Genomic DNA, 27073 nt, shown 5'->3' with positions numbered 1-27073 from the left:
ATCAGTGTTCTCAGGCATCATGTAAAGACGGAAAGGCAATGGGGGTGCCTCAAAACCACAGGGAGCTACCGGCGGGCAGCTTGCTGCCATTTAAATGCAGATGCTAAGGCATAATAAAGAGTCGTTACAAACAGGTCAATCTCCGCACGAAGCAGCAGCAGCAGAAAGCAGTCCGTGGCTGCAGCGAAGCAGCAAAGCAGCGCAGAGGAGAGCAGAGCAGCACAGGGAGAGCAGAGCAGGACCGAGGAAAGCAGAGAGCAGAGGAAAGCAGAGCAGCACAGCATGAGGACACCGAGCAAACCGTCTTTCAGCTCTGGCATTTATACATAATTTACTTCTCTCCACCTGTGCCCAGAATAACAAATTGCTACCCGAAATCTCCGAGCTGGTGGCGGGAGGCTGCGGGAGTCTCGGTCTCCCGGGCCCCCCTGGCCCTTGGGAAGGCTTCGCGCATCCTGAGCAGCTCCCGAGAACTCTGCCCCCCCCCCAGTGGGAAGCGGCTCGGCCGTAGCGCCCCGGGAGCAGCCGCTCTGCTGGTCGCACCGGGGCCTCCCGCCCGCCGCCGCTCCGCCCCCAGCCGGGGCCGCGCCGTGCATCGGGGCGAGCGCAGCGATCGAGAAGCGGCGGCGGAGCTCTCTCGCCCGGCAGTCAGGAACGGACCGGCTCCGCTGCACCAAGCGGAGCCTCACGGAACGCGAGTGTGCGCCCGGGCCGGGCATTCGGCAGCGTCGGGGCTCCCGGCGGCCATGGAGCGAGGCCCCCCCGGCAGCCCCCGCACGGCGCAGGACCCCCGCGCCCCGCCGCGCTGAGCCGCGGGCACCGGGGAGCCGGGAGCGTGTGCGGGGCCGGGCAGCGCTGCCCAGAGCGGCGGCAGGGACGATCCCGGCGGGACTGGGGCTGTGCGCTGGAGCCGGGAGGCAGCAGGAGGATCAGCGGGAAGGGCAAGGAGCGGATTTACCGCCGCCGGAGATGCGCTGCAGCCGCTGCCGCGCCGCGCTGGACTGGCTGGGGCTGTGCCTGGCTGCAGCGGGAGCTCCTCGGCCGTGACGGAACGGTGAGTTTGCTCCCCTTTGCTCGCACCACCCGCCGCTGCAGGCTGCTCGTCAGCCGGCTCCCACAGCATCGCCAGACAACTTTTAGCGGCGGCTGGGGCTGGGCATCGCCGCAGCCCGAGCGGGGCCGGATTCACTGCGCGCACCCCCGGCAGCCAGGCTCCGGCAGCTCGGCCGCGGAGCTTCCCCTGGCTAGGGTCTACTCGGGAGGTACCTTTCGGCGAGGCTCCCAACCCCAAACACCGCATTCGGAGAGTCGCAGGGACGAGGCGGGGGTGTGTGTATCACAACCTGGGCAGGCAGGGTGCCCGCTGCCCTGCGCAGCCCCCGAGGTGCATCCTGCTGGATAAACACGGCTGGGTGCTGCAGAAATGGGGGTGCTGAGGGTCTGTGACAGCCGTGCTTAAAATACTTGTGATTTAGATACGGATCTGCGCGGCATTTTAATCCCAGTAGATCTCCTAACACGCAGGAAGGGACCCCTGGCTGCCGTGGGCTGAGGCAGAAATCAATACCTGGTACATTTTTTTACAACAGTCTCTTGCAAAACTTCAGCCTCTGGCCACAGAACCATGCTGGGCTTTTTAGGAATTGCAGATAAGGCATCATTTGCTGGGTGGTTGAGTTCTTAATATCAAAGGGATCTCTACATTATGCACAAATGGTCTGTTATCGATCAAAATACTTTCTAGGCTCAAGGATGCAGTTTGCTGATAGGTCTCAGCGTGTCAGGGAATGGTGAGAGCAGACTGCAGGTTATCTTTCGAGCACCCTTTCCTGTCTGAACAAAATGCAGGCACATCTCCATGTGTAGAAAATGCAGGTAGGAGCACATGTCTCCATCCATAGGGGCATAGTCCTGATCATGCTAATGTGGAGTTAATGAGAGAGATGCCCTGTCACCACGGTGTGCTTCCTCACACACCATCACTGAACACTTCCCAAGTCAGCACTCTGTCTCACAAAACCTTCCTGGACCAGCTGCTTCCTGCAGACTCCTCTGCATCCCCTCACCACAGGCTGCTGCCTTCACCAACAGAGTTATTACCTACCTGTGCTGCAAAATTGGCCTCCAAAAAAAGCTAGCGAAAGAGCTGCTGTGACCAAATTGGCACAAGTTGGCAGTGACTCTCCAGCCTCAGGCTGCAGCTCTGTTTTCTGCCAATCCCTTTCACTTCCAAAGCTGAGTTACCCATCAGCTGTCAACCTCCTCAGACTGCACACAGTGGATATCACCTCTATTTCTACCCTGGGTATTTGCAACTTGATCTGACTTGTTCATGGACTAGAGAGTTCTTCTCCATCTTTCTGCTATCCATGGATTTTTTTTTCTGCTATATTTATCACAGTTCCCAACTTTAACCCAGCATCAGCATCAAAGATAACTCTGCGGTCTGATTACATCTGGTAGCAGGCACCCTTGTACCAGGCAGTGGTAAACTTGCTGGAAAGCTCTCAGGCTGCAGTGTGTGGAGGATTTGTGGTGCTTCTGCCCCAGCTCTGGTGTGTTGGCAGAGCTCTTCTTGTGCTGGAAGAGACACTCAGAGCAGCGCTGTGGTAGGGAGGAGTTGCTCACGGGGAGGAAGGTGCAGAGAGTCGGCACAGACCCACCCTCTAGCAAGCAAAACTTTGCAAGTTAGAAGTGCTTCTGAAAGCTCAGACATTAGGGCCAGGTCTCCTGCTAGGGGAGCTGGAGCTTCAGTGGCCAGGAAGGGCTGCAGATCCCTTCACTTAGGTGCCCTCACTACTGAAAACCCCTAGATAATAAGCTTCACTTTGATGAGAAAGAGGTGGGAGAGTTAACTTTCTAGAAATACTTAAAAGCTAAATTATTCTCAAAATCAAACAACTGGAAGTGACTTAGGAAGAGATGAGGAAGAAACCTGCCAGGCCCTGAGGCAGAGGGTGTTTCTCCCTCTCCATCTGAAGTTAAATGCTCTGCAAAGGTCAGGTTGGGGATTCTAAATGGACCTCATTTGAACATTGCAGTGTAATGGCCAGAAAGGTCAACCATGGCATTGGTTACCATCAGGTTATAGCTCACTGACCTGATCCCTCAGGTATGTGTTTAAGCTGGTGAAGGAAATGAACATCACAGCAACTTTTGTTCCCAAAATTCCTTTCTTTTCCGTGAAAGTTGTTGGGATTTTCCTTTTCCTTTGCATCAATTCCTACATTCCATTAAATTAGAGAATTCCATGTGACACTTTCTTGAGGAGCCAGGAAAAGTCACAACGGACCTGAGGCAAAATCTATTACCAGTGTCTTGATCTGAGTGGGTTTTAGTAAGGCAGCAGAGTGCCAAGACATTTCTTTCTGATCTACAGAGCATGTGCTGCTTTCCAGTCAAATGGGATCCACTTTCCTTATTTCTGGGATAATGTAGAATTTCTCTGACAATTCCACTGGAAGTGTGAGGGGACACAGCTCACCTTTGTCATCTTTCCAACCCCCTTTCTCAAAACTCCAGAGAGGGCTCTACCCATGCCTGGCTGTGAGAAGCACTTGCTCTTGGCCATCTCAGGACCGACCCTGGCAGATAGCTCTGGGTTACTCAGGATGCTTTTAGCTATCACAATGAAAGGGAACTGCAAATATTTGACAGGATCCCACTATCAAATGTGCAGCTTCTCAAGAATTTTAGTATGTTCATTCACACAGTGTGATGCTGGCTTTGACTTTCCAAACAGCCTCAAGAAAATGGCCAGCGTGTATCCAAAAGAAAGGCTGCAAGCCAAGTCCTTCAGCTAGGTCCTGACTGACATTTGTCCTCAGGGCTGACAAAAGAGAGGAGGAACATGGAAGAGGGATGGATTTTTCTAAAAATAGTGTTTGTGAGTCCAGTTCCCTTCAGTTTACAACAGAGAACAGCCTTGCTTCCATGCCAGGAACTCTGAATTTGCAAAACCCTGCTGGTCTTTAGGCAAGATCAGCTACTGATGAGCTGCAGCCATCACTGCGGTGCTGTCCTGAGGTTCTGCACTGAGCAACCTATGAAGGCACAGCCCTCAACTGAGAACTCTTCACCTGCAAGCCAGGGGCTGATCTTTGCTGCCTTCAGCCTTTCCCAGCTTTCATAGCACCACTGAAAGTATTCAGTCTTCCCCTGGAACTCTCCAGCTGCTCCTCAGCTAGAAGTGTTAATTGCCAAGAAGTCTGCAATTGTTCCGTGTCTCTTTACAACTCTACTGCTGCAGCTGCCTCCTCTGACATCTTCTGCCACACTTTGTGAGACCAAGGCACTGGCTTGCTCTTTCTTGTAGCAAAAAGTTCCCTGAATCCTGACAGAGCCTGAAGGAGCAAATAACTGCCTGCACCAGTGCTCAGGAGGATTCCCTAGTGCTGGGATAGTGGTCTGGAAACTTGGCTACAGCCAGCAAATCCACTGGCGATCAAGTGATGCCAGAGTTAGAGGGATACTGCTGTTAAGATGTTGGCTTCCCAGAGACAGTGAGAAGTGAAGTGAATGCAACCCAGTGCTAATTATTTCCCTTTTTTCCCTTTTTTTTTTTTGGTTGCAGTGTTAACCTTTCCCTCATTCTCTTCACTTGGAGGTCTTCTCTTGCTGTTAGCAGTCCTCACTGCCCATCTCAAACTCCTTTCAATTATCATTTTATCATTTTACTAACTCATCTCTCAATTAATATGGTCCTAAAACCCCCCTTTGGCTGTGAGAAGTGATAAATAGGAACAGAATCATAGAATCATAGAATCAACCAGGTTGGAAGAGACCTCCAGGCTCATCCAGTCCAACCTATCCCCCAGCCCCATCCAGTCAACCAGACCATGGCACTAAGTGCCTCATCCAGTCTTTTCTTGAAGACCTCCAGGGACGGTGCCTCCACCACCTCCCTGGGCAGCCCATTCCAATGCCAATCACTCTCTCTGTGAAGAACTTCCTCCTAACATCCAGCCTAGACCTACCCCGGCACAACTGGAGACTGTGTCCCTTTATTCTTTCTTGACTTTCCTTCCACTTCATTCATTTCAAGTGAAAAGGACAAAAGATACATTTACCACCCCTGGATATTAGTTCACATCCTCCTTTCTCCTTCCTTTTTAACATCATCACCAGAAGTGATGCACTTCTATTCTTTTAGGCATACTTTGATGATACTGCAATAAGCAGTTTAAGGAATAATCAACTGATTTTTGTGGGCTTTTTTGTTTTTGCCTTTTTTTTTTTCCCTAATGGCAGCAGCACTCTGCTATTTCTCCCCCCACTAAAAAGCAACATTTAATTCTTGAGTTGCAGATCTGCAGCAGTTGCTGTGGGCGGAGAGGCTGCTTATTTATTTGGTTGGGTTTTACTACAATGTACTGTCATGGCAACTGCACTGAGGGTGAATGCATCTGGAGGTAATTTATATCTGTCATATTGACTGCAGTAAAACTGCCTGGTACTGTTCAAACTTTTCCAGTCGTTGGGCACAGGCAAAGTTACCCTTTAGGGACCCAGAGGCAGCTTCTCCCCGGTAAACAGCTCAAGACAGATCTCAAAGGGGTTTTGATGTTTGGATGCAGAGCCTGCTGCATACTTAACTGGGGTTGGGTACCTTGGCCAGTTTCCCTCTGCACAGCAGGGTTTTCATCCTGCCAGCACAGGAGGCAGCACCTTTCACCCTGCACAGGCATTGTTTGGGCAGGTAGTGTCCAGACCTGACCCTCCTAGCACCAGGAGGTATTACCATACTCTACCTGGACCTCCTCATGGAGGTGATGCACTTCAAGCTACTGCATTTTGCAACACTGCAACCACAAAGAAACCAACTGAGATCTGCTCAAACACGCAGTGGCACTGGGAGGGTCACTGATGTAGTTTCAGGCATAACACCCAACCTCTGCTCCACAGCTTTGCTGTCTTACTCCAGTCCAGCTGTGGCTCTCAGCATTGCTGGTGAATGACACCAGAAGGCTCCTGCTGCTGCAGGCAAGTGACCTGGACATACTGGAGAGCTTTGGCTCAAAGCATCTCTTAACATTGTGAGTCCATCACTTTGTGAACACACCCAAATGGCTGTGAAGCCCTGAGTTACAGCTGGGTAAAGATGACTGCAAGTCTGATCAAGTGTCCTAGTCTCATCTTGCTGGTAGAGGGGGAAACACCTTAAACTTTTGACTGACTGCAGCCATCATCATCTCACCAACCAGGCACTGCAGGAGCATTTTGGAGGGGGCATCTCTCTGCCTCACAGGGGACAACTCAAGCAGTGTGCTTAGGCATCACCACTGAGGCGTGTGGCTGCCTCCTCGCCCACCAAGCCTCACTGCCCGCTTAGCACCTCGAATAGCTGCACCCCCCCTCCATCTTTCTTCCAGGCTGCACTCATTTGGGAGAGGCTGAGATTGCCAGTAGCCCCGTGGTGGAACAGCTGGTGAATCAGACAGTACCTGTGTGACAGACTCTATTCCTCCAGATAAATCAGTGCAGTAACAACCTGCAGTATCTAATTATGACTAATTCACTGTTCATCTGCCGAGCTACTCCTGACCCTTTTACTGTAATTCCTGAGCACTCACAACGTTGATCAGAGATTTTCAATAATTTAACTTTAGGGGTCAGCTCTTCAGCTGGTGTAAATCAATGGGTTTGCTTTGGCTTTGGAGCTGAGCAGAAGGGAGCTGTGTTGCCTTCTGCAGTGGAGAAAGTCTCCTTTAGTTACTGCAGCATGCCAAAGCCTCGCACCCTTGGCACCTACTTGCTCCCCCAGGTTCTTGGAGAATGTTCAGTTGGGCACCCAGAATATCTGTGAGTATTACTCAGTCCTCTACAATTGAAAGCAGCAGACATGAGCTTTAAGCAAAAAAATACTTGAAAGCACCTAAATCAGGTCCTCAAGACTACCCAGCTTATCTGAGATGGTGAAACACTGGCACAGGTTGCCCAGGGAGCTTGTGGATTCTCCCTCCCTGGAGGTGTTTAAGACTATGCTGGCTGAAGCCTTGAGTGACCTGTTCTAGTGAGAGGAGTCCCTGCCTATGGCAGGGGGTTGGAACTGGATGAGTTTTGAGGTCCCTTCCAACCTAAACCATTCTATGATTCTATGATCAGAAGACAGAGACCCCTTGCCTTTTGCCAGGCTCATTTGGCAATTGAAGCTGCAAGGTCACACAAAAGGAGTTCAGACTCAAATGGCAAAGACCCAGCTGGACTTTAATGTGGGTTTAGCCTAGTTTTTGAGCTTTAGTTTTGATTGAACAGATTGCCCAGGGAAGTGGTTGAGCATGGAGTTATTCAAGGTGAGGCTCCAACAGGGCTCTGTCAAGGGCATCCTCGACAGTTGAGGATGTCTCTGCTGACTGTAGGATGGGGGCTGGACTGGATGGCCTTTGGAGGTCCTTTCCAGCCCAAAACATTCTATGGTTCAATGATTGTTGCTTCAGGTAGAAAGAAGTTGCAGAACTAAATGAAAAGGAGACTTAATTGGTAGTATCTGTTTAAGAGAGAGGCATCGGTGAATATCCACAGAGCTACATCAGACACTTCAGGCAGAAATGCAAGGCTTGGATGTTTCTCTGCCAGGACTGTGGATTTCAAGAGTGTGCCCCAATTGCAAGCTAAGCCAGAGCCATAATATTTTCTTTTCTGGAAAGCTCTGCATCTTTTCTCCACACTTGTCTGGCTCCACAGAGAAGTGATTGACTGGGAAAACAGGAACTTATGGGGAGATGCCAGCTTTTATTTGCTGCAGGAGGTTAAAGGTTCCCTAGTGCACAAAGAAGCTTTTCTTGCCCATACAATCCCATCATGGTATACATCAGCACAGCTGAGCTCTGCAAAGCTCAGAAGTGGGCAAGAGGAAACTTGGCATTAGCTTCTGCCAAACCTTCACTAGTTTTTGTCCATGCATATCCACACCTCAGTCTTTGGCAACAAAAATCTACTAAACCAAACAGCAAGGTCCCTGGACTCCTTTAAAGCACTGTGCATAGCACCTCTGTCGGCTCAGAATCCCAAACACCCTCCCAGCACAAAGCCTGACTTGATTGCACTGCAAAGAGATTAACGATTATTAGCTACTGTGAGCCGATGCAGCTTCCCTCGTCCCCACACACTCGCTCTGCTGTTTCCTTCTGATCTGCATTCGTAGCTTAGCTACTGTTTGGCTGAAAGGAAGGAATTTGGTAATACCTTCCCCAGAAGATGCCTGCACTGTGGCTGCCTGTTCCAGCCTCTGGCAAAGGGTGGAGATGTTGGCTGTTGACAGAAGAATCACAGAAATGTTCAGGTTGGCGAAGCCTCTCAGGATTGCCAAGTCCAACTTAGAACCCTACTCTACAAGGTTCACCTTAAGCCATATCCCCAAGCACCACATTCAAATGACCATTAAACACATCCAGGGTGGGTGACTCCACCACCTGCCTGGGCAGCCCCAGGCCATAAGCAGGCCTTCTTTCGAGGTGTAAGTTTGTAATCTTCTGCCTGTGACAATGCTGTACTGCTCCACACTCGTCCTGCTCCCAGTAGTGGGCAGAAACTTACTGAGCAGATCTGTAGCTCACAACTTTTCTCCTGAGCATCCCAAGAGAAATAACCTCACCAGAAAGGTATTTCTTGTGTGTTCCAAGTTAAACAAAAGGGGAAAAAAAAAAGGGGAGGGGGGGGTGTGATAAAAAGCAAGGCTGAAGATCTGAAACTGGCTTCTGCTTAATCAATCGTTCCCGTGGGATTAGAGTTTCTAAAGGGCATCGCTAGAAACAACAGATGGAGAAATGCTCAGTGGCAGAAGCTGAAGGGGTGGGGGTGGGAGGGTCACCCGGATGATGGCTATGTTCTCTTTGGCTGTGAGCCAACCTCCCCCCTTGGTGTTCCAGGTTTCAGCATCGCTGTTGGGCAGCTCGGCAGAGCACGACGATGGCATCGCCACGGGTGTGCGTGGAGCCCTGTGGCCAGCTGGACGCCTGAGGCCAGCGGCAGCACCACACCAGCTCCTCCCTCTGCCACCGCCAGCCAGCCAGAAGGCACCAAAGTGATGGGCTGAACTTATGGGAGGAGATCCAAGGGCCCGTCGGGAGGAGTGAGGGGCCCGGGTTCGGCAAGGGCATGGCCAAAGCTTTCTTCAGGCTACAGAAGTTTCTCCGTCGGACCCAGTTCCTGCTCTTCTTCCTCACGGCAGCTTACCTGATGGCTGGCAGCCTGCTGCTGCTGCAGCGGACGCGCCTGGTGATGCAGCAGGGCTCACGGGGGACCTCCGCTAGCCAGGCCCTGCCGGTGCTGGATGGGACGCCCGGGGCTGGGATGGGAGACCCCAGGACACTGCAGAACCCCCGGCAAGGTGCCAGGCTGCTGGTGGGCACGGACACGCTGCAGGAGCCAGCCCTGGAGCAGTGGCACAGCCCACGCTGGCTTGTGTCCCGCAACCTGGAGCTCAGGCAGCTGAGGAGAAGGTGGTTGCACAGGTTCATCAGCGACCAGGAGCCCATGCAGACTGTGGGCTTCAAAGCAATGAAGCACACTGCTGAGCACAAAGGTAAGGGACACAACCCTGCCCTGCTTCAACCCTCTTCTTGCATGTCCACACCGGCCAAAGCCCAGTCCTGACGTGCCTGAGCTGTGCCTTCTCCACAGAGCTGTTGCTGTTGATTAAGTGGAAGCCCAGGCAGTGAAATACCTTTCCCTAATTTGAATTATTTTCCCCTCAAGCAGGCAGAGATGATCCCTGATTAATTGATTTTCTTTCTCAGAGCAGAGAACGCTTTCAATGTGGGGATTATTAAATTAACTACCCAAAACCACAGCACAGCTAAGGTCCAGGAGTGCCTCTTGGCTGCTAAAGTTTTCTGTACTAAATTCTGCTCTCGCAAACACATTTGCTGGCCCTGCCCTGCCCTCTGTGACCACTGTCCTTAATCATAGAATCATAGAATCAACCAGGTTGGAAGAGACCTCCAAGGTCATCCAGTCCAACCTAGCACCCAGCCCTATCCAATCAACTAGACCATGGCACTAAGTGCCTCAGCCAGGCTTTGCTTGAAGACCCCCAGGGACGGTGCCTCCACCACCTCCCTGGGCAGCCCATTCCAATGCCAATCACTCTCTCTGTGAAGAACTTCTTCCTAATATCCAGCCTATACCTCCCCTGGCACAACTTGAGACTGTGTCTCCTTGTTCTATTGCTGGTTGCCTGGGAGAAGAGGCCACCCCCCACCTGGCTACATCCTCCCTTCAGGTAGTTGTAGACAGTAATAAGATCACCCCTGAGCCTCCTTTTCTCCAGGCTAAACAACCCCAGCTCCCTCAGCCTCTCCTCATTGGATTTGTACTCCAGGCCCCTCACCAGCTTTGTTGCCCTTCTCTGGACATGTTCCAGCACCTCAACATCTCTCTTGAATTGAGGGGCCCAGAACTGGACACAGTACTCAAGGTGTGGTCTGACCAGTGCTGAGTACAGGGGAAGAATAACCTCCCTTGTCCTGCTGGCCACACTGTTCCTGATGCAGGCCAGGATGCCATTGGCTCTCTTGGCCACCTGGGCACACTGCTGGCTCATCTTCAGCTTACTATCTATCAGTACCCCCAGGTCCCTTTCCTCCTGGCTGCTCTCCAGCCACTCAGTCCCCAGCCAGGAGACAAGGTGTGGGCCACTCAATCCTCCTGGATCAAAGACAAGCCCCCTTGAGAAGCCCAACAGAGGAAGCAGCAGGATTCAAGCTAAGTGAGTGACTGTGCTCTGAGGGCTGCAGCATCAAACCATGGGCTTGCAGTCTTTGATCCATTGCCTCTTAGAAGAGTTGTTCTTTGAGCTGTTGCAGTGGCAGTGGATCAGGGCTGGGATCTGCCTGACTAGACACCACATTACTAAGCTGCTCTTCAGTTTGTTGAATAAATTTACCCAAACAAAGGGGCACCTTCTGCAAAAAAAAAACACAAAATGGGTTCCAGCTCGTGCCTCCTACTGAGTGAATTGTCAGAACTGGGAACAAGAGGGTGATAGGTGCTGTGTGGAAGATGAGTCACACAGCATGACTCAGGCAAGCCCTAACTGCTGGAGTTACCTGAAGCAGCAAGCTGGAGCTTCCAAGAGTGCTCCAGGGGCACTTAGTAACATCCTGTCAATAGCAGGTTTCGGTGGCTGCAACCTGCAGATGTCTTCCAGAGAGCCCCACACTGCATTTCATGGCACGCCCCTGGCACACAGCCTGGGTGCTCAGAACCTACGGACAAGCATGAAAGGGGAGGTTGCAGCTACTGCATCCTGCACACCAGTGGCCCAGCCTGGTGTAGGGGAGCAGAAAGCTCTGGGGAGAAGTCCTGTTGCCATTCCTATCACTGTCCCCACTGGGAAGGGCTGGACACAGACACTGCCGGCTCCCTGCGGGCACAAGACACACCTTCACCTGCAGCAAATGTGCCTTCTGCTGCCTTTGCTCACCACTTACTTTGTTAAGCTCTTGATGCACAGCAGCAGAACAGAATCACACAGGCTACCGGGTCTGTACCTGTCCCTCAGAAAATCAGTATTTGATACTGACAAAGCTCTGCTGCTTCGTTCAGCAGACACCCTGGGCTCAGCTGCTGATGTGACAAGGAGGGGCCCAGGTGAAGTGCTGCCTGGGGAGATGCGAGGGGGCCACAAGGGAGGGAGAGCAATGAGATCACAGAATAGAATCATAGAAAGGTATAGGGGTTGGAAGAGACCTCTGAAGATCATCCAGTCCAAGCCCTCCTGCTAAAGCAGGGGCACCCACAGCAGCTTGCCCAGGATCACAACGGCCAGAGAAGGAGACTGCACAACCTCTCTGGGCAGCCTGCTCCAGGCCTCCAGCACCCTCACAGCAAACACTTTTCTCCTCCTGCTCATGTGGAACCTCCTGGGTTCTTGTTTGTACCTGCTGCTCCTTGTCCTGTCACTGGGCATCACTGAAAAGAGTCTGGCCCCATCTTCACAACCTCCACCCTACAGATACTTAAATGCATTTATAAGATCCCCTCTCAGGCTGCTCTTCTCCAGGTGCTAAAGTAGGGCACATGATGGATGCCCTGTTGAGTTGTACCTCCACACTGCAGCACTGGGGGTTTGGGTGGGTGATTCTGTGACCCTGTGTGATCCTGTGGTACTCATAGGAGGACCCCAATGAGATGTTGCTGCAGGGCTGGCAGCAGTGTGGGAGGGATGGTGGGAGCAGGGTGACACTGGTGTGCCAGCTGGGCTGCTCCTTCCTCCCAGCTCAGCCCCTCTGGCCCCACATGCTGAGTTTACTGCTGCTACTGGTTCGAATCAAAGTACCCCCAGAGCCACACAGATGATGAAGGGAATGGAACACCTCTCATGAGGAGAGCCTGAGTGAGCTGGGGCCGTGCTGTTTGGAGAGGAGAAGACTGAGAGGTGACCTCAGCAGTGTTCATAAATATGTGCAGGGTGAGTGCCAGGAGGCTGGAGCCAGGCACTGCTGGGTGATGCCCAGTGACAGGACAAGGGGCACTGGGTGGAAGCTGAGGCATAGGAAGTTTCACTGAAACATGAGGTGAATTTTTTAACCTGTGAGGGTGACAGAACCCTGGAGCAGGCTGCCCAGGGGGGTTGTGGAGTCTCCCTCTCTGGAGATATTCAAAGCCTGCCTGGATGTGTTCCTGTGTGATCTGGTCTAGGAGATCCTGCTCTGGCAGGGGGGTTGGGCTGGATGAGCTTTGGAGGTCCCTTCCAGCCCCTGACATTCTATGATTCTGTACCCTTATGGAAAGCCCCCAGCAGGATCCAGACCATCCTTACTGCAGGCATGGGATTCCCTTCTCCTAGCAGCATGCTGGGGTGGGGGCATTCACAGCTTGGGAATCTTCTAATTGCATGTTTGCAAATGACCAATGTGCAGGGCTTGAGATCTGCTGTTGTGTTTGGAACATTTAAGGGTTTGATTTGTTACCCTGCCTCCAAAAAAACCTCTCTTCAAGCAGCCTCCAGTTCCTTTTTGCTTAGGGATGATTTTCTTGTTAATACAATGCTTTATGTTTTCATTTTTCATTATATTCTCTTCCTGTCCGCAGCTCGTTATTTAATTTCCTTGTGTTATCACCTCAGTGCTGCTCCTCCAAAATCAAATTTCCTTTCTTCCTTTGTGTTTTAATGATAAAATGTACTCATATAGACTCAACTGCTGCATAGCAGCGGGGGCTCCACATCAGCCTTCCAAACATATTAGAAAAATGGGCTGGTTTTTTATAGCATTTTGTTCATGACAACAACAACAACAAAAAAAAAGGAGGCTTAAGACAGGATGAAGCCTAAGAGAAATATTTATCTTTCATATGCTAAGCAAAGCATATTTTGAGAGAGTCATCTGCACTGGAGAGAGAGATCAATGTGATAGCTGGAGAGTGCTGCCTAGTTATGACTGAAGTTATCATTTCATTATAGCTTTAACAGAGCTCCTCATACCCACAGGAGATTGATTGTGTAAAACATTTCTCTTGCACCAGGTCATTAGCAGCTAGAGAGTTTCAAGAGAACTTGGGGGAAATCCAAGCAGATTTCTCAGTGTTTATTCCGTAGAATCATAGAATCAACCAGGTTGGAAGAGACCTCCAAGCTCATCCAGTCCAACCTAGCACCCAGCCCTAGCCAATCAACCAGACCATGGCACTAAGTGCCCCAGCCAGGCTTTTCTTGAACACCTCCAGGGACAGCAACACCACCACCTCCCTGGGCAGCCCATTCCAATGCCAATCACTCTCTCTACCAACAACTTCCTCCTAACATCCAGCCTAGACCTCCCCTGGCACAACTTGAGGCTGTGTCCCCTTGTTCTGTTGCTGGTTGCCTGGGAGAAGAGACCAACCCCACCTGGCTACAGACTCCCTTCAGACTGAACACCCCCAGCTCCCTCAGCCTCTTCTCATGAGGCTTGTGCTCCATGTGAAAGGCTATCTCCTCCTCCTCCTCCTCATCAACCTCAGAAACCTTCTAAGCTTTGCCACCAAAGAGATGGAGCCAAGCAGGGGGCTCTGGGGTGGCTGTAGGCTCTGCAAGGCAGGAGTGCTTCCAGGAACCCAGCAAAGGGCTGAGGCTGATTTTCCTTCTGGTCACTTCTACTGGACATGTGAGCTTGGCCCTTCATCAGCACCTACAGACAGGTCTGCAGAGCAGCAGGGCCCTGGGGTCCTGGCAGGTTCTGGCAGAGCTAGTCCAGCCCTGCTTGCAGCATGAGGCATTGGACAGCTGCTAGATGGTTTCCCCTCTCCCTGTCTCCGTTGCCTAACCCTGGTTTCATGTGCACACAGGCACCTATGTGGGATGCTTCAGCGATGACTCGAGGGAGAGGACGCTGAAGGGAGCTGTGTTCTATGACTTAAGGAAAATGACAGTGTCCCACTGTCAGGAAGCTTGTGCTGAGAGGTGAGTGGCACTTCTTCCACTGCATCAGGTGGAATGGAATTAGAGCTGGGCAGAGCAGGCACAGGTTAAGCACAGAGCATCTGTGAAAGCAGAGATTGTCTGGTACCTTCAGGCATGGCACAGCTCTGCTGCCTCACTTCAAGTCCTGTTTCAGTGCTGCCTGTTCTCCCAGTGATAGCTCTGATCTGCTCTATCTGACCTGTTGCACTGATCACAAATTACTCTTCTGTTAGATATTTGTCAGCTGTTGCCCTCTAGCCCAAGTCTTCGGTCGCAGGAGGCACTGGCAGCCTGTGGTGCCTGCTGGAGCTGGCATGGTGGCAGGGAGCCAGCCCCTGCTACCTACCATTCCAGCAATGGCTTAGCCTTGGCTGGGGCATTTGGAAATGACCTGACTGGACCCAAAATGCCCAATTAACAGAACCTCTGGGAGGGCATTTTCTTGTGTCACTCTAAACCTGCCTATACAGTCCTGATCCAGACCCAGAGGGGTAGCTCTGGGCACCACCTGCATGGGCACAGCCATCTCTGCTGTGGCACTGGGCAGGCAGGGGCCCAACTCTGCTCCCATGGGAAAGGCACAAGCCTGTCCTGGAGGAGGCCACGCTGGTCTCCAGCGCTGGCTGCTCTGGAGCCGTGCTGGGTGTAGCTGGGGGACGGGCAGGGCAGCCATGCCAACGGTGCCCGGCTTTGCTCCCGCAGGGCCTATGCCTTGGCAGGGCTGGCGTACGGCGCAGAGTGCTACTGCGGGAACCAGCTGCCAGCCAGCGCCGCCAAGCCCGAGGAGTGCAACAGCGAGTGCAAGGGGGAGAAGGGCTCCGTCTGCGGAGGGGTCAACAGGCTCTCTGTCTACAGGGTGGAGGAGCTGCGGGCAGCGGCCAGGCGACGTAAGTGGGCATGCGAGCGGGGAGAGGTGGCTGCTGCGCCCTGTGCCCCGCGGGGAGCTGCCATGGCTGCCTGCGCTGTCCCCGCTGCCGCCGTCACCGCGGGTGGGAGCAGCGAAGGACAGAGGTGCCCGTGGGGCACAGTGTCCATTCGCTGCTGGTCTGCTCCCTGGCTCCCTCCCCGAAATAGCAGCGCCGGTCAGCGCCCGGGAGCGGCGAGCCGTGCCTGGCATGGCTGCCCGGGGGCCGCCACGTGGGCAGAGCCGAGCACAGCGCAGTGTCTGCAGCAGCAGAGATCCAGCCGCAGGTCTGCTCCCTTTTGCTCCCGCTGCAGAGGGACAACCCTGCCTGTTCAAGAAACAACCCTGAGAGTGGGTGCAGAAACGCCCTTGTAGTGATGCCACCAGCAGTGACCCTAAACAAAGCCAGCCCTAGGTGACTGCAGCAGGAGAGCCAGCAGAGAGCAGAGAGGGACACACACCAAGCTCTTTCCTAAGTGCCAGAAGTTAGGCTGCAGAGTTCTGCTCCTCCAAGGACTCCCAGTGGCAGCTGGGATTTTTCTTTCATCTGTCGATGACAACTCTGCTGCTGCTTGTCCTTCAATTAGCTACCATGGGAGAGAAACCTCTGGGCCAACACAAAGCACAGAAAGCAGCTAAACAGCTGAGCAGCCTTTACTTTTGGCAGGCTCACCAGACCTTACAGATGTTATTTGCTGAGAAGCAGCACCAGGACCTTAGGCTGTGCCAGTATTGATGGTACTTCATTTCTTCTTACAGACAAGTCAAGGTTTGTACAAAAATCCACCTACCTACATATAAATTATATATCAAAGGTACACAGACCTAAATTGCTAGTGTCAGGCTGACAGGCACGTTGGCAGCTTTCCCAGGGCATGCATCACTGTTTAAGTCTTCAGCATAAAATCTATATCCATATTGCACAGAGAAAGGCTGCACTTGCTTTTTTTTTTTTTCCTGGAGTATTAGTGAATTAGTCATCAAATTAATCCAGCCTGGAGCTAGATTTGTGTTTTGTTTGCTCTTTGTGATACCTGATATTTGACTGTTTGAAGAATCCCACTGCCACAAGCTGGCTGAGGGACCAACAGAAGCATTAATCACGAGGAACAAGAGTATTGGAAAGTAACTCTGGATCTGCAGCAGCATCTGTGACTTACTCTGTGTGCTACAGAGAGCAGAGCAGATCCAGTGGCATCTCCATGCGAATCTTCTCAGAGCAGATCCAGGGGCATCTCCATGTGCATCTTCCCAGAGCAGATCGAGGGGCATCTCCATTTGAACCTTCCCAGGGCAAATCCAGTGGCATATCCATTTGAACTTTCCCAGGGCAGATCCAGGAGCATCTCCATGTAAACCTTCCCAGAGCAGATCCAGGGCCATCTCCATTTTAACCTTCCCAGAGCAGATCCAGTGGCATATCCATTTGAACCTTCTCAGAGCAGATCCAGTGGCATCTCCATTTGAAGCTTCCCAGGGCAGATCCAGGGGCATATCCATTTGAAGCTTCCCAGGGCAAATCCAGTGGCATCTCCATTTGAACCTTCTCAGAGCAGATCCAGTGGCATATTCATCTGAACCTTCCCAGGGCAGATCCAGGGGCATATCCATTTGAACTTTCCCAGGGCAGATCCAGGAGCATCTCCATTTAAACCTTCCCAGAGCAGATCCAGGGGCATCTCCATGTGCATCTTCCCAGAGCAGATCCAGGGGCATCTCCATTTGAACCTTCCCAGCCATGGGTTTGCCAGCTACCCTCTCCACCCCTCACCTCCCCCTTTCCAGCCTCGCTCCCTGGGCACCATGAGCTGCTCCTCCTTAGACTGATGGTGGCTGAGGATGGAGAACCTGGGCCTTTCTGCCAGGGAATTTATGCAGAACCAAACTTTTCCTTTCAGACTGCCCTGCTTCTCTGCTGGCATCCAACATATTTCCCACAGCAGTTCTGGGGAGTGGCTGAAGGCAGCCAGTGGCTGTGAAGCAGGGCTGGGAAGATGCAGCTTCGTTCCCCAATCCACCTTTCTCTCTGCTGGTCATGCTAATCGAATCCTGTCAGCAGAGAGTTAGCACAGAGAGATGAAGTGAAGGAATTTTCCACTTTCCTAGAGCCCACAAAATCCTGAGGCTCACAGAAGTGTCCTACAAGGCAGACTTTGTCCTCTCCTGACCAGCCACACAAGGTTCTTCTCTTCCTTGCCATTCCCAGCTCATTGTACAATGCCAACACACAGCCCAGCCTGGGGCACTGAGGTCCATGGGGGCTTTGGGGCTGCCATTGGTTCTGGCAGGGGACATTTCTCTCTTAAGCAGGAGGGAAAATTGTACTGCTGCTGGGAACGAGGATTTGGGCCAAATCCTGACTTCAGTCACAGTGATGCAAACACCAGAGCAATTCTGGCAAGCTCGGTGGTGTTCATAGAGGAGCAGGTGAGATCAGAGGCTGCTGCCAAGGACTTGAAGGAAGCTCTCTTCTTCCTGAGCAGCTCACAAAAGCCTGGGTTGGATTTTGAAGGCTGCAGCAAAGTCCCTCGGCCTGAAAAGAAAGCAAGTGGGAAGAGGAGAGGGGCAGCTCAGCGAGCCAGTAGCCGGGCAGGAGGACAAGTCCCTGGGGTGGTTTTTTGGGACTCCTTTGAATTGCTTTGCTTTTCTGGTGCAGATCATGGGCAGCTTTGTAGATTTTTATCAGGGCTTTGAAGTCTTTCAGAGGAAAGCATCTCTTCGGGAGGAAGCTGCCACTCGCAGACAATAGCAATGCCCTCCACTGGTGGAATTTAATTGAAAGCCTTTGCTGCAGCCCTGCTTTCAGTGGTCACACAAAGCTACAGGCCTGCGCTGCTTTCAATACCACGGGATTTTGCAACACATCTTTCTAGTGGGTATCCTGGTTTCTGTCATTCCATTTCTCTTCTTTCTACAGCGTTTGCAAGAGAAAATTAATTTTATTCCTTTCGGATTTTATTTTTTTTTTTAGCTTCTCAGCCTAATATTGTTCTTTGTGAAAGAGGCAGGATACTATGGACATTGTTTTCTCAGAAGAAACCTCTTTCCTATCCCTGCAGGGAGGAATGTTATCTATCGAGGGTGTTTTAGAGCTCCAGAGAATTTAACAGACACCTTCCCAGCCTCTTTGCTACAGCCCAATTTGACGGTGGAGATGTGCTCTGAATTTTGCTCCAAGAAAGTAAGAACAGTTCTCCTTTCACATCTTTTCTTCTTCTGTTTTTTTTTTTCTCCCTTATTTTAAATTTTAATCTCCTGAGGGAACAGCAGAGAGGAGTCCTCAGAGCTCTGAACTTGTAAATGAGGTTCTAAAGGCCAAAACTCAGAGTAAGTGCCCAGAGATGCATCGGTCCCAGTGTCCAGCACCAGGCAGAAGCAGGGAGCAGTGGTTCCCTGGGCAGAAGCAGGGAGCAGTGGTTCCTTGGGCAGAAGCAGGGAGCAGTGGTTCCCTGGGCAGAAGCAGGGAGCAGTGGTTCCTTGGGCAGAAGCAGGGAGCAGTGGTTCCTTGGGCAGAAGCAGGGAGCAGTGGTTCCTTAGGCAGAAGCAAGGAGCAGTGGTTCCTTGGGCAGAAGCAGGGAGCAGTGGTTCCTTGGGCAGAAGCAGGGAGCAGTGGTTCCTTAGGCAGAAGCAGGGAGCAGTGGTTCCTTGGGCAGAAGCAAGGAGCAGTGGTTCCTTGGGCAGAAGCAGGGAGCAGTGGTTCCTTGGGCAGAAGCAAGGAGCAGTGGTTCCTTGGGCAGAAGCAAGGAGCAGTGGTTCCTTGGGCAGAAGCAGGGAGCAGTGGTTCCTTGGGCAGAAGCAGGGAGCAGTGGTTCCTTGGGCAGAAGCAGGGAGCAGTGGTTCCTTGGGCAGAAGCAAGGAGCAGTGGTTCCTTAGGGCTCCTCCTCCCAAGCTAGAGAAGAGTAGATTTAGGTTGGAAGAACTTAGTAAATTGTTCTTCACCGTGGTGGTGGAAGCCTCATCCCTGGAAGTTTTTAAGGCCAGGCTAGATGTGGCTCTGGGCAACCTGATCTAGTGTGAAGTGTTCTGCCTGTGGCAGAGAGGTTGGAACTGGATGATCCTTGAGGTACCTTCTAGCCCTGGGCAACCTGATCTAGTGTGAGGTGTCCCTGCCTGTGGCAGCGAGGTTGGAACTGGATGATCCTTGAGGTCTCTTCCAGCCCTGAGAGTTCTGTGAGTCTGTGATTCTTCACAGAACTCCAAGCCTTCCAGAAAAGCCTGCAGGTGCCACTTGCCACGAGGCACCAGGCACATTTTGATTCTAGTCTGTGTTTGAGGGCCAGGATGCTGATTTATTTCTCAAACAGAGAAAGGCTGCTTTGGTGTAAAAGAAAAATTTCTGTTTGCAGGCAGAAACAGAACCTTTCTGCCCTTGGATCACATCTGTAAATAGTTTCTGACAATGTCATCTCTCATTCACTAAGCAAATGTTGGCTGTTTGGGCACAGATGGCACATGTGTTGGATTTGACTCCTTATCAGAGGATGAACACGTGGGGAAGAGTGAGAGATAAGCTGCTCAGCAGTCCTGTCAGGTGCTCCCAGACTCCAAAAGACTTTTAAAAGGCAAAAAGTGTTGAGATGGAATCGGTGGAACTGGATGTTCTGTGCTCAAAGAGCCCCCAAGTGTCCCTCAGCTGTTCTGTGGCCACACATCATAGAGCAGTCTGGGTTGGAAAAGACCTCCAAAGGTCATCCAGTCCAATCTCCTGCACTCAGCAGGGACATCCTCCACTAGATCAGGCTACTCAGAGCCCTGTCCAGCCTCACCTTGAATATCTGCAGGGATGGGACCTCAACCACTTCCCTGGGCAACCTGTCACAGTGTTCCAACAGCCTCTTGGTGCAGAACTTATTCCTAACATCCAATTTAAATCTCCTCTTCACTAGTTTGAAGCCACTGCCCTCATCCTGTCACTACAGGCCCTGCACACCAGCAGGGCACACCCCAGTGCCACTAAGAGAGCCAGGGGACTGTGAAGCCAAGTAACAGCCACCTGGTAGCCCAGTCCTGGGCACAGAAGCCCTGCTGCCTCAGGGGCAGCCCTCTGACTGCCATCCTCCCTCTGGAGGGGTGTGCCAGAATGCCTTGGCATCACATTCCTAAAGAGCTTCTCCAGCAATGTCCAGAGCAGCTCTTGGGCCCTCTCTCAGGTCTGTGTTGCAGACCTTGAGGAAGTCAGGCTAGCAGACAGCCTTCTGCCATGGCTTGACTTCTTTCTCTCTATTTTTAAGCATGGTCTTGCAGCAGCTAGTGGGTGTAAATTTCCTTCTTGGCTTAAATTCTTCACATTTAAGGGCAAGTTTCCCTCACACAACCTCTGGTAAAATCATCTGCATAAGGCAAACCTCTTAACAGCTTCCCCCTCAGTTTGGGGGAAGATGAGTGGAAGTTGAACAGATGCTCCAGTTCCAAATGCTCATTCTGGGGGTAAATAAGGACGGGTTTTCCAGGTGGAATCATCTACTAAGTGCTGCAGGAATAGCCTAAAATTATGAGCAAAGAAAAAACCCAGAGTGCTGTGAATTCTGCAGCTTTCCAAGACCTGGTCTGGAGCCCAGCTGTCAGGAACCTGCTGTGCAGAGAGAGGCAGCAGCAGCGTCAGAAGCAGGAGCTGAGGCGCAGCTCTGCTCTTGCCAGCAGCCGGGCGCAGATCGATTTCTGCCTGCACAGCAGCACCCCTGGGCAGCTGCTGCTGCGCCATCCGTTTGCTCATCTATTTTCTCTCCTCCATAGGAGTTCCCCTTGGCAGTCATCCCAGGGCAGGAGTGCTACTGTGGGTACCCCACCGGGCGCTTCCCATTGCGCCACGGCGCTGATGGGCAGCTCTGCAGCGCCGGCCAGGCTGGGTACTGCCAGGTCTATCAGACGCCGGTGCAAGGTATGGTCCCAGCCTCGCTGGTGAGTGGGCACCTTCCCCTTCTCTCCTTAAGCAGCACAACCTCCCTGCCCCAGAAATGCAATCACTGTGCAGGCGGAACAGGGCTCATCCCAAGCCATGCAGCACCCTGGGGGCCCCACACTCTGGTTCCAGTTCCGCTCCTTAAACACACACCTGGTGCCCGTGCCACACAGCCACCAAGGCAGCTCTGCAGGCTCCAGTTTTGCTCTGCCCATCTTCCTCTAAACCAGTTACCTATCTGCATGTTTCACAGCCAGAAAACAAAGCCGGGAGGAAGGCTCCAATGCTGCAAACCACTGAAGGGGCAGCAGCAACCTGATCCACAGTGGTGCACACTTAGCTCAGGGAGACTTCTCACAGGCTTCCAATCCAACAACCTTGTTGCTTCTTGGAATTGCTGCTTTAACTCAACACCCCTTTTACACCCCCTCTCCATCTCCCAATTCAGAGGTGGACTGCAGACCCTAGCATATGAAAAGCTCCTGCAAGAAGCTTTGCTTTCATCAAGTTGCAACTACTTCCCACACCTGTGTAGATCAGTAGTAGCAGAAGACAACCTGCCTTGAACTGTGCTGGAACTTTCCAGCCATGGCTTCATTCTGAGGCTGCTTTGAAGAATGAGGAGAGTAATTCCCTAATTTATTTCCTGGCTTCTTGTTGAGTCATCACAGAGGCTCGGCACTGGTTCTCATCCTATCCTTGCTGGCACACTAGGAAATAAGGTTAGGATTTGGGGATGGGAAGCAGATGTCTCAGCCACATGGGAGAGGAATGCAGTGTGGGCTGGTGGCTGTCTGGCCCCCGAGAGAGGAGCAGCAGCACAGAGGTGTAGCTGAAGCTTAGATGAAGGGATCCTACAGGAAGGCTAGAAACAGGACAAAGGGGAATGGTTTGAAGCTGAGGCAGAGCAGGGTTAGACTGGAGCTAAGGAAGAAGTTCTTCAGTATGAGGGTGGTGAGACTCTGGAACAGGCTGCCCAGGGAGGCTGTGGCTACCTCCTCCCTGGAGGTGTCTAAAGCCAGGATGGATGAGGCTGTGAGCAGCTGAGTCTAGTTGAGAGGTGTCCCTGGGCATGGTGGGGAGGTTGGAGCAGATGAGCTCTGAGGTCCCTTCCAGACCATTCTGTGATTCCTTACCCTCACAGACACTCGCTGCACAGACAGGAAGTTCTTGGCCACCAAATCCAAAGTCTTCGTTGCTCTGTCGAGCTTCCCTGGGGCTGGCAACACGTGGGCACGGCACCTGATCGAGCATGCCACCGGGTACTACACAGGCAGCTACTACTTCGACGGAGCCCTCTACAACAAAGGTACCCTGCCCAGAGTCCACCCAAGGTCCAAAGCCTTACTCACTCATTCTGGTGTCTGCTTGGAGCCAGCACAGCCTGTCCCTGTGGGTGTGTTTGGCAGGATCTGAACACGGCCTCACCTGGCACAGACAGGGCAGGGCCCCTGCTCCAGCACCACGCTGAGCCTGGCAGCTGCTCTCATGGGCTACGGCCAGGCTGCCATCTGCACAATGTGCCCATCGCTTGCACTGGTGCTGCTGGGCATGTGCACAGCTCCCAGCCAAGAAGCTGGTCCAGACCAGTTGATGAAAAGCAGTCAACTAAACCCTGAGGGTGAGATCCTTCAGTCACACAAGGACTGAACTTTGCAGTGTTCCTGATCACTCGGAGGGCTCAGCACCCACCAAGCACTGGCCCTGTGAGAAGCTGCCCTTTTGCAGTGAGGTGCTGAGAAAGCTATTGCCAGGGGAGGAAAGCCAGGCTGCCAGGGGAAGAAAGCCAGGCTGCCAGAGGAGGAAAGCCAGGCTGCCAGTGCATGCCCCACACCCTGGCCCCACCACTGGTGTGACTTGGGACTTCCACAGCAGCTCTGCAGCACTGTGGGGAGTGACCCATGCCAGGCACAGGCGTACGAGTGACCAAGCCAACAACCCTGTCTTGTACACCAGGCTTTAAAGGGGAGAAGGACCACTGGAGGAGCAGGAGGACCATCTGTGTGAAGACCCACGAGAGTGGCAGGACAGAGATCGAGATGTTTGACTCTGCCATCCTGCTGATCAGGAACCCTTACAAGTCGCTGGTGGCCGAGTTCAACCGGAAATACGCCGGGCACCTGGGCTACGCCACCGACCGCGCCTGGCACAGCAAAGGTGAGGCTGTGCCCCAGGGCTGCCCCTGCAGGCTTCAAACCCTGCCTTCACGGCATGTCAGGAGCAGGCCTGAGTGTGGCCGTGCAGCGACAGGAGTCCCACTGCAGCAGAGAGCAGTTCCAAAAGCACTCAGACGCACTCAGGTCCCTACATCCACCCCCACGGAAAGGAGAGCAGCAGTGCAGTGGTGCTGTGGGCACAGGCATGCAGCAGCACTGCTGCCATGGTGCAGCTGGCAGGGCAAGCACCTCCAGGCATGACACCCATCCACCAGGCTGTGTGAGGTGGAGAAAATTTGTCCCTGCAGTAGGCAATAGGCACAAGAAACACAGTGTAAGATGTGGAGGGGTCAGTGGAGCACAGCCTGCTCTGAAGGAGGTTTTACAACACTGCACAGGTGCTACTGCACTGCAGATAAAGAAAGGCAATGGCAGTAAGGGGCTTGGGACTCAGTGCTCCTTGAACACACACAGAGACCTCAGAAGGTGCCTGCCCCACACTGTGCATGCCCTTGGCCAGCTGGATGAGGCAGCTGCGACCTCCCCACTGCAGCAGAGCAGAGGCTCTTGCATTTCTCCCTGTGCACGTTGTAGGAGTTACAGCTGTGCTTTGGCAAAGCACACAGCACAGGGCTGGAGGGGAGGCCTCCTCTATCACAGCATATTTCTTTCCCAATTTCATGTATCATCTTCCATCAGTCACAACTCAAGACCTATTCATCAAAAAACAGACCAAGTAGCCCTTAGAAAAGAGAGAAATTCTGGAGGGAAATGGCTTTCCTGTGCTGCAAATGACAAATTGTTATGTTGAAGCCACAAATTCTCTTTGCCCAGCCCAAAAGCTTTAGCTGGGACTAAGGACATCCAATCATCACAGACAGCAAGCAGGGATGGAGAGGTCATCAATGCCCAAGGTAAAGGTGGGAAAACAATTCAGTAAGTTTTGCCCCTGTGATCCTGGCAGATGACTTTGCATCCCTCCCAGCTGACAGAAATGGGAGATGAAGAATTGTCCACACTAATCTTATTTCTTTGGGAACTGCTTGAAGGGAAGAAGCCAGGGAGTTGCAGTCAGTGAGCTGGAGTCTAGTTGGAGGTCTGTGACTAGTGGGATCCCACAGGGGTCAGTACTGGGACCAATGACCTGGATAAGGGCACGGAGTGCACTACCAGCAAGTTTGCTGATGACACCAAGCTGGGTGCTGTGACTGCCACAGACTTGCACAGGCTGAGAGGTGGCAGGGAAAAATTGAATGAAATTCAGCAAGGGCAAGTGTAGAGTCTGGCACCTGGGAAAGAACAACCCCAGGGATAGGTTGGGGACTGACCTGTTGGAAGGCAACAAAGGGGAGAAGGATTTGGGGATCCTGGTTGGTGGGAGGTTGCCCATGAGCCAGCAGTGTGCACTCATAGCCAGGAGGGGCAGTGCCATTCTGGGGTGTATTAGAAGGGCTGTGGTTAATAGGTCAAGAGAGGTTCTCCTGCCTCTCGACTCTACCCTGGTGAGGCCAGATCTGGAGTGCTGTGTCCAGTTCTGGGCCCCGCAGTTCAAGAGGGACATAGAACTGCTTGAGAGAGTCCAGCACAGAGCCACAAAGATGCTGTTATGAGGAAAGCCTGAGGGAGCTGGGGCTGTGCTGCTTGGAGAAGAGACCGAGAGGTGACCTCATCAGTGGTTATCAATATGTAGATGTGAGTGCCAGGAGGCTGGAGCCAGGCTCTGCTGGGTGATGCCCAGTGACAGGACAAGGGGCACTGGATGAAAGCTGAGGCACAGAAAGTTTCATGTAAACATGAGGAGGAATTTTTTCCCTGTGAGGGTGACAGAGCACTGGAGCAGGCTGCCCAGGGGGGTTGTGGAGTCTCCTTCTCTGGAGATATTCAAGAACTGTCTGGATGCATTCCAGTGTGATCTGCTCTGGGTGATCCTGCTCTGGCAGGGGGGTTGGGCTGGATGAGCTTTGGAGGTCCCTGCCAGCCCCTGACATTCCATGGCTCTGTGATTCTGCCTGCAGAGTGGCCTGACTTTGTCAACAGCTACGCCTCGTGGTGGGCATCCCACGTCCTGGACTGGCTGAAGTATGGCAAGCGCCTGCTGGTTGTGCACTACGAGGAGCTGAAGCAGAGCCTCATCCCCAAGCTGAAGGAGATGGTGGAGTTCCTGAACATGACAGTGACTGAGGACAGGCTGCTCTGCGTGGAGAACAACAGGGATGGGAACTTCAAGCGGTCTGGTGCTAAGCAAAAGGATTTTGAGCCATTCACCCAGGAAATGAAAGATCTCATCGACAGATACATCCTGACAGTGGATGAAGCCCTGAGGGAAAGAAACTTCACAGGGCTGCCCAGAGAGTATGTGCCAAGATGATAGCCTGGCAGCACTCTGCTCTGTTTAAAAATAAAATCTTTTCTAGAAAAAAAAACCCAAAAAACCCAGAAAAAAATAGACCAGAGCTTTAGAGCTGCTCGAGCTAAGATGCTTGTGGAGGCTGCTGAGCAGTGCAAATTCCCTCCACTCCTGGGTGTTCTTCAGGGCACTAAGTGCTCCAGGAGACAAGCAATGAAGGATGGAAATTGGGTTATAAAGCAAGGCAAAAAAGCTGTTGGTGTCTACTTGCCTGTGCCACTCCCTGCCTGGAGCCTCCCAGGGAGCATCTCTGCCTCTGCAGCAGGCACCCACTCTGCCTTCTACCCCTGCTGCCACCACAGACCTGCCTGGGCTACTGGGACTCTGTTATAATGGATGTACCCAGAGGGAGGGGGAAAAGTCTTGGCCCTTTTCATTGGAGCAGGGCAGAAATTCAGCTGCTTGCTGCTTCATACAGCCCAGGAGCTCCCTTCCGCTGACTTTGCTGCTCCAGGCACCTGCCACAGCGGTCCCAGAGGGGCAGGGAGAGAAAAGCACCACTGGGCAAGGGCAGTCAGGATGCCGGGCAGAAAAGTGCTCCAGGACCAACCCCAGGTGTTCCTGCAGGATGAGCACGACCACATGAGCTCTGTAGGGAGGTGGGAGCACAGCAGCAGCCCCCCACAGTGAGGTGCTTGGCTGGGGTCCCATAGAGTGAAAACACAAATCCCTGCGTGGCACCAGGACCAAACAGACCCAAGAGCTGGCTCCAGAAAGGTGGGAGAGGAGGGACTGCCATCCAAGCTGTGCTCAGCACAGGTTTCTGTGACTTCCTCTCCATACCAGGAGAGCCATGGTTGGTCACACTGGGGCCAAATGTCACCACGCTCGGTGCACTTGGTGCTAGAAGCAGCTATGGCCAGGCAGCAGTGACGTGAGCCTGGACAAGGGGCAACAGAGATGATGCCCAGCACAGGCAGGATGTCACCTGTCATCCATGCAGGAAGGCTGGCAGTCCAGTCTGAAAAGTGTTAAGCTGCTCTCCAGAGCCAGCCCTAGCAGCAGTGTGGTTTGTTTCTCACTGTGGTTCCTGTGGTTTGTTCCATCCCATGCTGGGCTCTTGTCTGTGGTGGCAGCACAGTGTGGGATGGCCTCGTGGTCCCTGCCTGTGGGCAGGAGCTGCTAGAGCAGGTCTGAGGTGGTTAAACCACACGACCTAAGGGGCTGCCCTGCTGCAAGATGCTTTTGTTGGTGTGAAATAAAGAATTCCTCAAAGAATTGGTTGAACCCCCTGGTTTAAATAAAAGAAGTTTGTGTAAAGGGAGCAGGACTCCCTCTGCCTGTGTATCATTGGTGCTGTAAAAAATACAGGACACAGAGCACA

At 52.6% G+C, this 27073-nt stretch overlaps 1 protein-coding gene across 1 annotated transcript; it reads left to right on the top strand.

Annotated features, from left to right (window-relative positions):
* Window positions 1-27073, top strand: WSCD1 (WSC domain containing 1). Its single transcript, XM_064166709.1, has 9 exons — window positions 1-1054; window positions 8868-9523; window positions 14269-14383; window positions 15086-15270; window positions 18347-18468; window positions 21021-21165; window positions 22331-22495; window positions 23143-23343; window positions 25358-27073. Exons 2-9 carry the CDS (start codon window positions 9097-9099, stop codon window positions 25708-25710), a joined length of 1713 nt encoding a protein of 570 aa, XP_064022779.1. The 5' UTR covers window positions 1-1054; window positions 8868-9096; the 3' UTR covers window positions 25711-27073.

This window comes from Pogoniulus pusillus, chromosome 27 (assembly GCF_015220805.1).
Source record: "Pogoniulus pusillus isolate bPogPus1 chromosome 27, bPogPus1.pri, whole genome shotgun sequence".
NCBI classification, from domain to species: domain Eukaryota; kingdom Metazoa; phylum Chordata; class Aves; order Piciformes; family Lybiidae; genus Pogoniulus; species Pogoniulus pusillus.
Note: the sequence above shows the minus strand (reverse complement) of the source record. Positions and strands in the feature narration are given on the sequence as shown.

What these genes read in the sequence shown, in the direction of transcription:
- WSCD1 (XM_064166709.1), top strand. Translation starts at nt 9,097, where the DNA reads ATGGCCAAAGCTTTCTTCAGGCTACAGAAGTTTCTCCGTCGGACCCAG. An exon ending in GCACACTGCTGAGCACAAAG is followed by an intron (nt 9,524 to 14,268) that starts GTAAGGGACACA and finishes ATGTGCACACAG; the next exon opens with GCACCTATGTGGGATGCTTC. An exon ending in CCGCGCCTGGCACAGCAAAG is followed by an intron (nt 23,344 to 25,357) that starts GTGAGGCTGTGC and finishes TTCTGCCTGCAG; the next exon opens with AGTGGCCTGACTTTGTCAAC.